The sequence below is a fragment of the Odontesthes bonariensis genome, chromosome 23 (assembly GCF_027942865.1).
Source record: "Odontesthes bonariensis isolate fOdoBon6 chromosome 23, fOdoBon6.hap1, whole genome shotgun sequence".
In the NCBI taxonomy this organism is placed as follows: Eukaryota; Metazoa; Chordata; class Actinopteri; order Atheriniformes; family Atherinopsidae; genus Odontesthes; species Odontesthes bonariensis.
In genome coordinates this window covers 18,609,821-18,622,014 of record NC_134528.1, presented here as the reverse complement: position 1 = coordinate 18,622,014, position 12,194 = coordinate 18,609,821, and the positions used below count along the sequence as shown (strand labels likewise).

The 12,194-nt window shown below is 41.7% G+C and overlaps 1 protein-coding gene across 1 annotated transcript; it reads left to right on the top strand.

Moving 5' to 3' along the window:
- The first annotated feature begins 174 nt into the window (after positions 1–174).
- On the top strand, positions 175–10,361 carry ccdc78 (coiled-coil domain containing 78). Its single transcript, XM_075458250.1, has 11 exons — positions 175–246; positions 1,259–1,390; positions 1,491–1,577; positions 1,756–2,112; positions 2,310–2,360; positions 2,511–2,599; positions 2,892–2,967; positions 3,121–3,246; positions 3,353–3,549; positions 4,120–4,294; positions 10,287–10,361. Exons 1-11 carry the CDS (start codon positions 175–177, stop codon positions 10,359–10,361), a joined length of 1,437 nt encoding a protein of 478 aa, XP_075314365.1.
- The last annotated feature ends 1,833 nt before the right edge of the window (positions 10,362–12,194 follow it).

The window sequence follows — 12,194 nt, the reverse complement described above, 5'->3', positions numbered from 1 at the left end:
GAAATTGGTGGAGCTTTATTCTTATTCCCTTCTTTAGAAAACAATGTAACATACAGTTATATTATGTCAAATGAAATATGAAGACAGACATTGTGCCCACACTGGTTTTAATTGTGTTGTGGAGCCATAGCAACACACTCAGGACTCACAGGCAGCTGTCGAGCATGAAGCAAGATGGACGCTCAAGGCCCCCAGCCAACTTCAGTTCAACTTCAGGAGCAAGTTCTAGCTCTGATGACACAAAATGTGAGTAAAATATCCAGTTTTGTTAACACACGAGTTTCATTACGTAGTATTCTTGAGGAACAGTGACTTCACGGACAAGAAGTCAACAAACTTTGACCATGTTGGAGGCTAAATTAAAGAGACACAAGACAACCAATAGAGAAATAAATGTAAAATGTATAAATTGTCAACGAAGAGCAATGATCTTATGTGACAAAAGATAACCACCAAGAGATACAAAATGACCACAAAGAGACGGAGAGAAGACACAAATAGAAATAACCAAAATGTCCCAACTGCGACACGAATGAGATTCATTACAACCAAAGTAAGACAGTAAATATGTTAAAAAGGAATTACAAAATGCCCAGAATGTGAAACAAAGAAACCAAAATGAAATGCAAAGAAAGATATGCGAACATGAGCAATAAGGGGACACTAAGCAACTTAAATGAACATCAAGAAGCAGAGTCTCAACAAATAGATTTAAAAAAAAAAAAAGGCCAAAATTAGACAATCAAATATTTCAAATGCGACTCTAAATGACCTGGAGAGGCACAATGAAAGGCAACAAAATGGTCTAAAATAAAAACAAAAGCACCACAAACGGATGCAAAAAGGACAACAAAGAGGCAAAAAATGAAAGTGGATGCAAAACAACATAACTGGAGCACAACTTGACCACAAAGAGATGGAAAACAGTTCAATTAAACTTAAAATGAACAAATGATGCAAAATAACCACAAAGTGACACAAAATAATGAAAAAAAATGATTAAAAAAATTAGAATAACATAAAAATCTACCAATAGGCACAGAGGACACACAACCACCATAAGTTAAACCTTGCTATGTGCCTTTTTAAGTCTTTAAATCTTAGTCGCCTTCCAAGCTTTTGCGCACGCCTGCACAGTTTTTTCATCCATGCCTGAAATGTACCACCTGGTGCACTTGGAAGACAACTTTAGCAGCCTTTAAGCTGGACACAGCAGTGACACAGCTGCATGTATTTTCTTTCTCCACCTCATTATTAGGCGGAGCTGCATGACAGAAATGAACAACTTCTCACCAAAATGAGCTACCTGGAAAGCAGACTGACCCACCTGACCAGCTCAAACACAGATCTGTCCTGCAGGCTGGTCCAGAGTGAAGAGGAAAGACTGAAGGTAGAGTTCATGTGCTGTGGTACATAAGTATTGACTATACCTTAAAGTATCTGGACAGTTTTAAACAACAACAAAAAAATCGTTCTGTCTAATCTGACAGATAACTAAGGAGCTTGTGATGGAGAAAATACAAACTAACAAGATGAGAGACAAATATGAGGAGGATACATTTGAACTGAGAGACAAGGTGAGGGCTTTTTGGGTGTCCTTTGGTAAATGGATGCCATGAGACGGGTGGAAATAGTATCAGGAATGGAAATTATTATACTGAATACAAAAACATGCATCTGCAAATATGAAAGATGCTCATAAAGAAAGAGACATCAACCGAGGCTGCCCGTGTTTCACTCTTTCCCTCTGGTCAGATCCTGAACCAAGACTGTGTGATAACAGAGCTTCAAGCAGAGCGGGGCAAGCTATCCAGGGAGCTCCAGTCGATCGATGCTTGTTTGAAAATGAAAGAGAAGAGCGGCCAAGACCTGACAGAGAAGTACACCACACTGAAGAAGAACTTCTGTCTTTTGGCTGAGGCTCATGATAAGAAACTGGCTCAGAGTGATGAGCTGAGTGCAGAGCTGCTGGCACTGGCGCGAGCCCAGGATGCCCTCCGAAGGCAGCTGGAGGAGCAGCAGCAGAGTGTAAACGCTACCACCCAGGGCCTTCACGGGGAGCTGGACAGGATGAGTGCTCTGATCAGTCGCATGGCACTAAATAGAGTGAAGGTGAGACATTTTGTTGGTATAGTTTTGATGGGGTTCATGAGTGCCTTTAGGGAATCATAAGTCGGTGAGATGTTCACCCAACAGGCGAGTCTTTTACAACTTTATATAGTCTTGTTTGTTACCTTGTCAGCACAAAGTTTGGAACATTTTGAACAGGATCTTGTGCTTTTTTCCCACATTTGTCAATATTTCAACAGCCTGAGGATCTGGCAGCACTGGACGAGGAGCAAAAAAACATGAAAAAAACTGTGAGTGAGTCCGCATAGACTATAGAGAGTCTAGCTTTTTTTTTTGGAAATGGTAGCAAACACATGTGTTTCACAGACACTGGTAGACTAATTACACTTTAAGTCCCAGCCTATCTCCTATAGCTTTTTAATTCATTCTCTAACACATAGCTGCTTGGAAACCAAGATGAGATCAAAGACATGCTGAAGAAAACGAAGAGCAGCTACGAGGAGCAACACAAAAAACTGGAAGAGAAAATGTGAGGGCCACTGGATGCTTGCTGTTTACTCATGCACAAGCTCGGTTGAGATCAAATGCCATTATATTTTTAATTCCAATCATCAAACAGCCAAACCCATCACAGGATGTATGACCCTATGCTCATCCCACACACATCTGCTGTGTGGCTGCATCAGACTTTTTCTTCTGAGTTGTGGCTATGTTTGATTTGTGTCATGTGATGTGGTTTCTTTCCTTCTTCCTCTGATGTGGCTGTGCATTTTGGTCGCTCTGGTCGTTCTCTTGTGGTCGGGGCTGTGTTTGGTCATCAGGGTGGCGATAGGTAAAGAGCACCAGGAATACAGAGGGATCCACGTTAGCCAGAGGAAACTGTCTGAGCAGAGTGCGGTGAGCATAAACAGCCCCAGTTATTCATTTACAGGATATTCTGAGAATTATTGCTAGGTTTACCACTGTTTTGCTGCTGAACTGTGTAATTTCAGTTGGTTAAAAATGGTGGAAGCATTCACATTGAAATGGTATCTGTTTTTGCTGTTTGAGGCACTGATGTGTTGTCAAAGCCAAATGAAGGAGGTAGAAAATGAGAATTCTAAGCTGCAGCTGCAAGTCAAAGAGCTGAATAAGGAATACCGTGCAAGACTGGTTTGTTATTTACAGGACGTAGCTGTGAGTAGGAACACGCACAAAGCACCTTTGAAAGTAAAGCATGATTATCTTAATAACATTAACACCACATCATCATTTTGCTTCATTTGCACGCTGTTTATTCCAGGACTGTGTTGATGGGCTTGCAGAAAGTAAAAGCCCATCAGAACAGAGTAAGATGAGGGAGTTTGTGGACAGCAAGCTGCAGGATGTTCGTTCATCTTACAGAGTCAGGGAAGAGCAGCTCGCCTCAGCTGCTCGCTTCTATAAGAAGAGACTGCAGAGGATCACTGATACTTACCATGCACTCCTTACTGCATACAGGTGACTCTTATTCTATTTATTTCCTTTTTGTCTACAGGTATGTCTTCTTATTCAGTGTATATTCCATAAACATAATGCTGAAAGCTGCTTAACTTTTTATGCTTTTGACACTATATATAAAGCGGTCTTCATCCAATTGAAAAGTTGCCCCATATGTTGAAATGTCTTTGGACGAGACACTAAACCCCACACACTCCTGCATTAAGCTCATCCTCGGTGTGTTTGTATGTGCAACTCTAATTTCAAAATCACCAGGACGTTGTGAACAAGTAACCCTGCTTAAAAGATTAAAGAAAAGTATCATCTTTAATTTGATATCTCTTGAAAATCAGATGATATTTGACCAATTTAGCAATTGACAGTCACAGAAATGTTTAATAGAAGTATCCAAAATATAGTGTTTTGTCCAAATAAAAACATTTTCTAACCAATGAAAGGGACAGACATAAAATACATGTTGAATTAACTTAAACAGTGTGTGATAGGTGTTGTAAAGCACCAACATTGCCATCAACAGCAAATTTCCCGTTAATTCATACTGAAAACCTGGTTACACATCCTCATCTGTAGAGTCCAGAGGGAGCAGATCTTGGCAAAACCAGAGAATGGTCTGGATCCTGGAGCTCCAGAAGCCCACTTCACACTGGAGTCCAGTGAACTTAGAGATGAAACTGAGGAGGAGCGGCAGCACCGTCGTCAGGACAAGGCGAGGCTGGGAGGTCGGCTGCAGGCAACCCAGCAGCAGGTAGCTCAAAATAGAGAGGGCTGCTTTGAAGTGGATTGATCTGCTTTTGTTTTGTCAGATGAATGCATGTATGTGGCCTGTGGGGATCCTATGTGTTCATACTTCCCAGACAAAGCTAAAGAGAATTTGTATAAGGTAAAATGACTTCAAAGTTTGTGTCCTGCAGCAACAGAACAACATAAAGAGCTGCAGAGGTGGACTGCAGATCATGTAACAGCACTGATGTAACATTTAATGCCACTGATCACCTGATCTATATGATCGTTGTGACCTCAGCATGGATTTAACTTTTTTTGTAAATGTTTTAAATTGACTTGTTTTTAGAGCAAGAAATGTGCTCTGACCTTCTCTATGATTTGAAATGTATCTTTTCAAATAAACATAATATAAGGTATTTAATTACTTAGCTTTGGAGGCGTTGATTATGTATGATGCCATTTTTAGAGAATAGCAGGCTAACACTTTCACTGTGTTTCCATCACATTTGCTAAGCTACAGGAGGCTAACTATCGGATGGCTTTAACTTTCTATTTTTAATGGGTTGTAATTTTCATCTAGTATAAGGTTATTTCCAAGCGAGTGCCCATTACTATTACTAGCTATTGAGCTTGACATGGGGCTTTAATTAAAAATGATTTGAGAAGCTGTATAGCAGCTGTATACCACTTGGCCTACAGTGCCCATCAGCAGAAGAAATCCTGAAATTTTAGACTGTTTTGGAAATATGTTGCTTTTGAATGTCTTAAAAGTCTTAAAGTTTTCCGTCCAGTCCACATCAGACCAGGCCTAAATGAGGACAACCAAAATGTGGAGGCCAGTCAAATCTGGACAAGATGAACAGGGAGAAAGTTTAAAAAGAAATCTTAAAGTCATTTTGTTGAATTTTGTTGAACATTCCCACAAGCTGAAAGTGGATTTTAATCAAGATTAAGGCTTTTGCTCTGTTTTCCTAATACCCTGTCACAAGAATAAATGGATCAAAGAATGGAAAATCTGTTGCTCATTTGAGTTTCCCATAAATGTTGAGTCAGAGAGTAACTCCAGTAACACCAGAAAAGCATAGAAGTGCATCTCTAATCTCTAATCTGACAGAAAACATTGTGTTCTCAGCCAGCAAAAGGAATTCTGCTCATTTAAACATTGTAGATTCAGACATTTAGCCACACAATGACTATTCCTTTCAATATAAACACAAGAAACTTGTGCTAAAGAAAATAAAAAATAAAATAAAATAAAATAAAGGACCAGACTCAGTGAATAATTCCCTACACTCCGTATTATATAGATCAATGAGCAGTGCTGACCAACATATCATTGGGGTCATCAGGTGGGAACCTCCTTTCATCAGTGTTTCGTCTAGTTGGGCCCACGACACCTCCAGGAGGCTAGACAATGACCACTGGCGTCCCAGAGTCACCCCCCTAATGCCAGCCAACACTGCCCCTCACACCACAACGACCATAATCTACCTCAGCCTCTCACCAACTGCACACCAGTTAAAGCGGGGTGGGGATGCAAACCCTGGTTCGGGTAGGGGGAGAAATAAAAGAGGTAAGAAAAGCAGGAATGGGATTCAAACCCTGGTTCGGGTAGGGGTAATGAAAATATAGAGAGTGCCAGAGGTGGAGGAAGGACAAGACACACTAGCAGATTCAGCAGACAAACTCACCTAAACAGTCCTATAATCACTAAAATACCAGCAAAAACAAATCCATACAACTCACTCTCACCAACTGCACACCAGTCACAGCAGGGTGGGGATGCAAACCCTGGTTCGGGTAGGGGGAAGAAATAAAAGAGGTAAGAAAAGCAGGAATGGGATTCAAACCCTGGTTCGGGTAGGGGTAGTGAAAATATAGAGGGTGCCAGAGGTGGAGGAAGGACAAGACACACTAGCAGATTCAGCAGACAAACTCACCTAAATAGTCCTATAATCACTAAAATACCAGCAAAAACAAATCCATACAACTCACTCCAAGCCAACTCACCCAAAATGGCCGCCTGGTTTCAAAAGGATCACATGTGCCAAACCCTCCACTTAAATAGCTTGAACTTCTTCTTTGCTTTTTCAAAAGTCTGTTTACCCTAAGTGCTCCCCCTGCTGGGCCCCCAGCTGCTATTGCTTCTTCTTATCCAAATCCACTGACTGGATTGTAATGCTTTATCTGAAACCTCCTGCACTATTTTTCTCACACTCTGTCCAGTTACACCCAGCTCCCTCAACAATGAGACAACAGACTTTGCAACAAATCCTCTACATCCTACTTCCACTGGACAAATTCTAACCTTCCATCCTCGCTGCTCTGCTTCTGCCCCCAACTCCACATATCTAAGCTTTTTCCTTTCATATGCTTCCTCTACCAATTCCTCCCAAGGAACAGTCAGCTCTATGAAATAGACTCTCATTCTACTCCTAGACCACAAGACTATATCAGGCCTTAAGTTTGTAGAGGCTATTTCCTGGGGAACAACAAGCTTATTTCCTAAATCTACCTGCATCTCCCAATCACAAGCATCCTCCAAGCTGCCGTGCCTCCTTATCGTCTTTTTAACTTTCTCCCCCTCTTGAACAAACTGAATTGCAACTCTCTGTACCTTGGACCCTCCTAAGTTTACCTGCCTTCGTTTATCTTCAATACCTGCAGCTAAACTTCTTAATACTTGGTCATGTCGCCATGTATACCGGCCTTGTGACAGACTAACCTTACAACCTGACAAAATATGCTTTAGAGTTGCAGTACCTGAACATAACGAACATAACGGGTCTCCATTTACCCAGAGTTTTAGGTTCTGGGGAGTAGGCAATACATCATATGTTGCCCCTATCAAAAATCTAATACTCCTTTCCTCCATACTCCACAGTTCTTTCCAACTAAGCTTTTTCTTTTCTACACCTTCCCAATTCACCCACCGTCCCTGCTTAGCCTGAGCCACTGCCTTTGCACCCCTTAACATTTCCTCCTGTCTACGAATCTGCTCAACAACTAGCTTTCTCTTCTCCTTGGGACCTGCTCTACTCCACACTAGTTTGCCTGGGCCAAGCCCCAAGCCTCCCCGGCCTATTTGCACATTGCCCACAATCTCTGTATGTCTAAGAGTTGCTTCTGCCTCCTGAGCTGCCAATCTTGGTTTCCACTTCCTCCCCTTGGTTGGGTTTGGAACCACCTTACTAACTACCACATCTTTACTCCCAGCTAACAGGAGCTCTGTCCTAACTTTAGTACATTTAAACTCCTCTACTAGACTAGACACTGGGAGCTGGAGTATGCCTTTCCCATACAGTGCCACAGTACTTAAACATCTAGGAACACCTAGCCACTTCCTAATATAAAAGCTAACTAATCTTTCCATTTTTTCTACAACAGATAATGTAATCTCATACACAGACAGTGGCCACATCAACCTAGGAAACAATCCAAACTGCAGACACCACAGCTTCAACTTTCCTGGAAGCTCTGATTTATCTATTCTATCCAGTCCCTCAACAACATCTTCACGAAACTGCACTGACTGCTTTCCATCATTCATGTCTGCCTGGTACCACCTGCCTAAACTCTTCACTGCCTTTTCCCTTATTATTGGAATGCTTTCTTCATCTATTACAAACTTTCTATCACTTAATTTCCCTCTCCTTATTGAGATACTTCTAGACTTAGTAGGTTTGATTTTCATACCAGCCCACTTTAGATTTTTATCAAGTCTCTCAAGTATTCTCTTCATACATGGTACTGTTGTAGTCACTAACGTCATATCATCCATGTATGCTCTAATTGGCGTAAGGCGCATGCCATCCTGACGTCTCTCTCCTCCTACAACCCACTTGGAAGCTCTAATAATTATCTCCATGGCCATTGTAAATGCTAATGGAGAAATTGTACACCCTGCCATAATGCCTATTTCTAGCCTCTGCCAACCTGTTGTGAAACCTGCTGTACTTAAGCACAGTCTAATATCTTGAAAATATGAAAATATGCTCTTACTAAGTTAACCACTACTACAGGCACTCTAAAATACTCAAATGCTTCCCAAATAAGGCTATGTGGCATTGAACCAAATGCATTTGCTAGATCTAGAAATATAACATGCAAGTCTTTTTTCTCAATCTTGGCTGTCTGAATCTGATGCCAAATCATGCTAGTGTGCTCTAAACACCCTGCGAAACCAGGTATTCCTGCCTTCTGCACAGTACTATCTATTAAGCTATTCTTTTCTAAATAACTAGCTAATCTCTGTGCAACCAAACTAAAGAAAATCGTCCCCTCTACATTTAGGAGAGAGATCATCCGGAACTGACTCAGGTCCGAGGACTCTTTCTCCTTTGGAATAAGAACGCCTCCTGCCCTACGCCATGCTCTAGGAATAACCTGTTTCTCCCAAACTATTCTTAATTGCCTCCACAAAAACTTTAGGATATCAGGTGCACTTTTATAAACCCGGTAGGGGACTCCATTTGGCCCTGGGGCCGACGAAGCCTTTGCACGCCTGACTACCTCCTCAACCTCCTTCCACCTAGGTGGTCTAACATCCATCTTATGAGCTATCTCTCCTAACGGTGGCATGTCAGGTGGAAGGCCTACTACTCTACGCTGCTCAAGATCTGAATATGTATTTCTAAGATACTCTTCCACCTCTAACTTTGTTGCCTTAACCTGCCCTCCCTTTTCCTGGTTAAACAACCCTTTAACAAACTTGAACGGGTCCCTATAAAATGCCGTCCTAACATATTCTTTCTTCTTTCTCTTTTTCCTAAGACATTCAGCCCTTCTAAGTATTGCTAGCCTGCCTCTCAGTTCTTCCTGCAAAACATTAATTCCCTCTCTCTCTTCTTCTGTAGCTTTTTTCCACTGCTTTCTTAAATTTCTTCTTTCCTTAACCAATTTCTCCATCTCTTTTTGCCGTCTAGACTTACCTAAATGTACTGTTTCTACCCTCTTTCTATCTTGCACCCCAAATGTCTCTACACCATAGGAATAAATTATATCTCCCATCTTCTCTAGCCTATCGCTTGCATTTCCTCCTAACCTACCCAATATTATTGACAAATCTTTATTGACTGCCTCCCATTCTTTGTAACTATTTGCCCTAGGCCACTTAACTCTATCTTTCTGCTCCATATTTCTCTCTCTAACTGGCCTGTTCACCTCAGTATCAGCTACATCCCTTCTTAGAACCTCCTCATCCACCTCCATAGCTGTGTTACTGATATCCTTCGGACTGTGGTTTTCTACCTGCCGCTGGACTTCATCCGACTTACTCGATTGACTTCTTAAAAAGTACTGATCGATGCGGCCACACTGCCCTTCTTTTACCACACATCTCTTTCTTCCCTGATGCATTTTAAGGCCTCTAACTGATGTTACTTTCTGCCAGCCACAAGGACAAACCTGAAGCTTACTTCCCTCTAGTCTACCACTTTTATTTACGCTCTCTTTCCTCTGAGAACTATTCTGGTCAATTCTAGCCCTAGAGAATAGGCCCGTGCCCCTATCCTTCACTGAGTCGCGTATCCACCTCTTAGTCATGTTCGTTCCAGTGTCAGTTGCCATGTAGTCTGCCAGTGAGTCATCTTCCGCCCCTGCTCTCGCTGACTCTAGGGGTATTCTCCTTAATCTTTCTGTAGCTTATGCTGGTTGTAACAAAGCGGCTAGGCCTCGCTACTGCTACCATGGGTTGCTAGCCCATGGCAGCACCTTTGGGGTCTTTGCCTCCTGTCAGCTGTCTTTCCAATCTGTCCTGACTTAAAACTAGAACTGAATGGTGACATTTTCTCTCTCACAGCCACACACACCCCCCTCTGATTTAACTGAAACCTACAGAGCAATTCCCCCATTTTAATTCAAGGCTTGTAAAGTGTCACTCTAGTGTCATTTTAACATTTTTTTAAAGAGCAGATCACACACCTGCAATCCTGACAGATATTGGTGTATCATTCAACGTGCATTTTGTTTTCTATACTGATCTCTCGCATTCATTCTGACATTTAATGTTTCAGGTGGCTGTTTTCAAAATGCCTTTGCAAAATTTCGGCTGTCAAGAGGGAGCGTCATTTTTTCATTTGTCTAAATGACAAAGGGGGGTGAGCTGCGCGTTGTGTGAAAAGAATATTTGAAAAAACTAAGGCCAGCAGAACTGAAGCTGATATGTTCAGGTTTGGACTAAAGGAAACAGCAGAGGGAGAAACATACTGCCCACCAGTAAACATATAGTCTGACTTTATTTGTAATCTTACAATTTTCAAAAATGGAATTTTTCTGTATAATTATTTTCTGGTTGGTGTGTGCCCTTCTAGTCACTGGAGCAACAGTTGCTGGGACACAGGGGTGCCTGTATTGACAATCAGCCGCACAGGCCAGGAAGATATTTTAATCGTAAGGCATGAAAATGTTCTTGTACTGAGTTTTATTATGGCTGCAGTAGTAAACAAGAAATGACATTACTGCAGACTGCATGGGATAGAGGAGGTGATTAGAAAAACTGATAGTAATAGCCGAAAGCTAAAATCACGTAAAACAGTTTAAACTCCCATTTACAGCAGTTTTGAATCAAAAAGATTGATTTCTCATTAAAAGGATGCATATAATCCAAACAGATCAAATTGAGAAACCCATGTTAAGCATTAAAAGCAGAGTGGGACTAGTGCTTTCACACCATCAGTAGGTGGTGCTGCTCATACTGATGGTTTCCTCAATGAAAGACCCCCAAAGAGACGTGGCCTTGAGAAAAAAATGCCTGGAATGTTTGCAAAGCTTATGTCAATTTCACGAGCTCGGGAGAAGAAAGGCTTGCGACAATGAGGGGTCACCCTGGTGAGAATAATGTCATTACATGTTACCCAGACACGTACACGCCTGCGAATACTTTCCCTCGGTGCCGAGCAGAGAAATGTGAGGTAAACAAGGCAGGCTTTTTTACCAGACATGGGCTTTCATATTTTTAACCTCAGTAGCGTTCTTCCCTTTAAATCCCATTAACAGTGAAAGAGTGCAGAGTTTCTTGCCATAGACCGCAGTTGAAGGACCCTCCGAATTAGAAAGTCCATTTATTTTACAAGTTAAAAGGTTAGTTTGAGTCAAAGCAAGCTTTATGTTGAAAAAGACCAAAGTAAACCAAAAAAAATGACAAAATGTTGATGGGAAGATGCTCTGGGGAATGATGGGAAAAGAAGGGGAGATGGAGAATGTCCTATGCATGTCACCCCAATTCCCTTTTCATGGGGCCATGCCAGCCATAGGAGGGAGGTAAGGAGGGGCCATGGGTGTGAAAGTTTGAGAGGAATGGGAAGTGGGATTTTGTTAGTAATGTATTACGCTCCCAGGGTCCTGGGAAAAGGGGTGGGGGTGCTCAGCTTGGGACTGTGCCAACATAGTCACTGTGCCAAAACGCTGGGTGTCGGGGACCACTACTCTCACTGGCAGATCTGTGGGAAAATCAAAACCAGGTTGTTCTCTGTTGCTCAGTCACCAAAAACAGAGAGGTGGTGTGCCTGCCGAGACCTCTGCAAAACTCGTACACTTGAAATGTACTATGAGTGGATAAAAAACAAGATGAGAATATAACAATACAAGTGCAAACTGGTGGGGTGCACCACAGCTGGCCTCTGAGGCAAAGTGCCAATATCTTTTCCCAAGCTGGGACATTATGGAACAGTTGACTTCTTGGTATCTATCCACGATTTACAGTAGGTGGCCACTATTATGATGTAAATACTGATTGTTATCATTATTAGATTCATCAAAAAGACATTAGATAAAGATTTTTTATCTTGTTGAAATTTTGAAAATATGACAAAGTTGTGTGCAAAGCTGTTTGAGTAGATTGGAAAAAAAGGAAAAGAACCACGAGAGGGAATGGTAGGGGTGATGTGATTTGTGGTTATTTTAATGGGAAACAACTGTCTCCA

Excerpts from the sequence above, each read along its gene's own strand:
- ccdc78 (XM_075458250.1), top strand. The coding sequence starts at position 175 with ATGGACGCTCAAGGCCCCCAGCCAACTTCAGTTCAACTTCAGGAGCAA. Across the intron at positions 2,113-2,309 it reads TGGCACTAAATAGAGTGAAG|CCTGAGGATCTGGCAGCACT; the intron begins GTGAGACATTTT and ends ATATTTCAACAG. Across the intron at positions 2,968-3,120 it reads AACTGTCTGAGCAGAGTGCG|GCACTGATGTGTTGTCAAAG; the intron begins GTGAGCATAAAC and ends TTGCTGTTTGAG.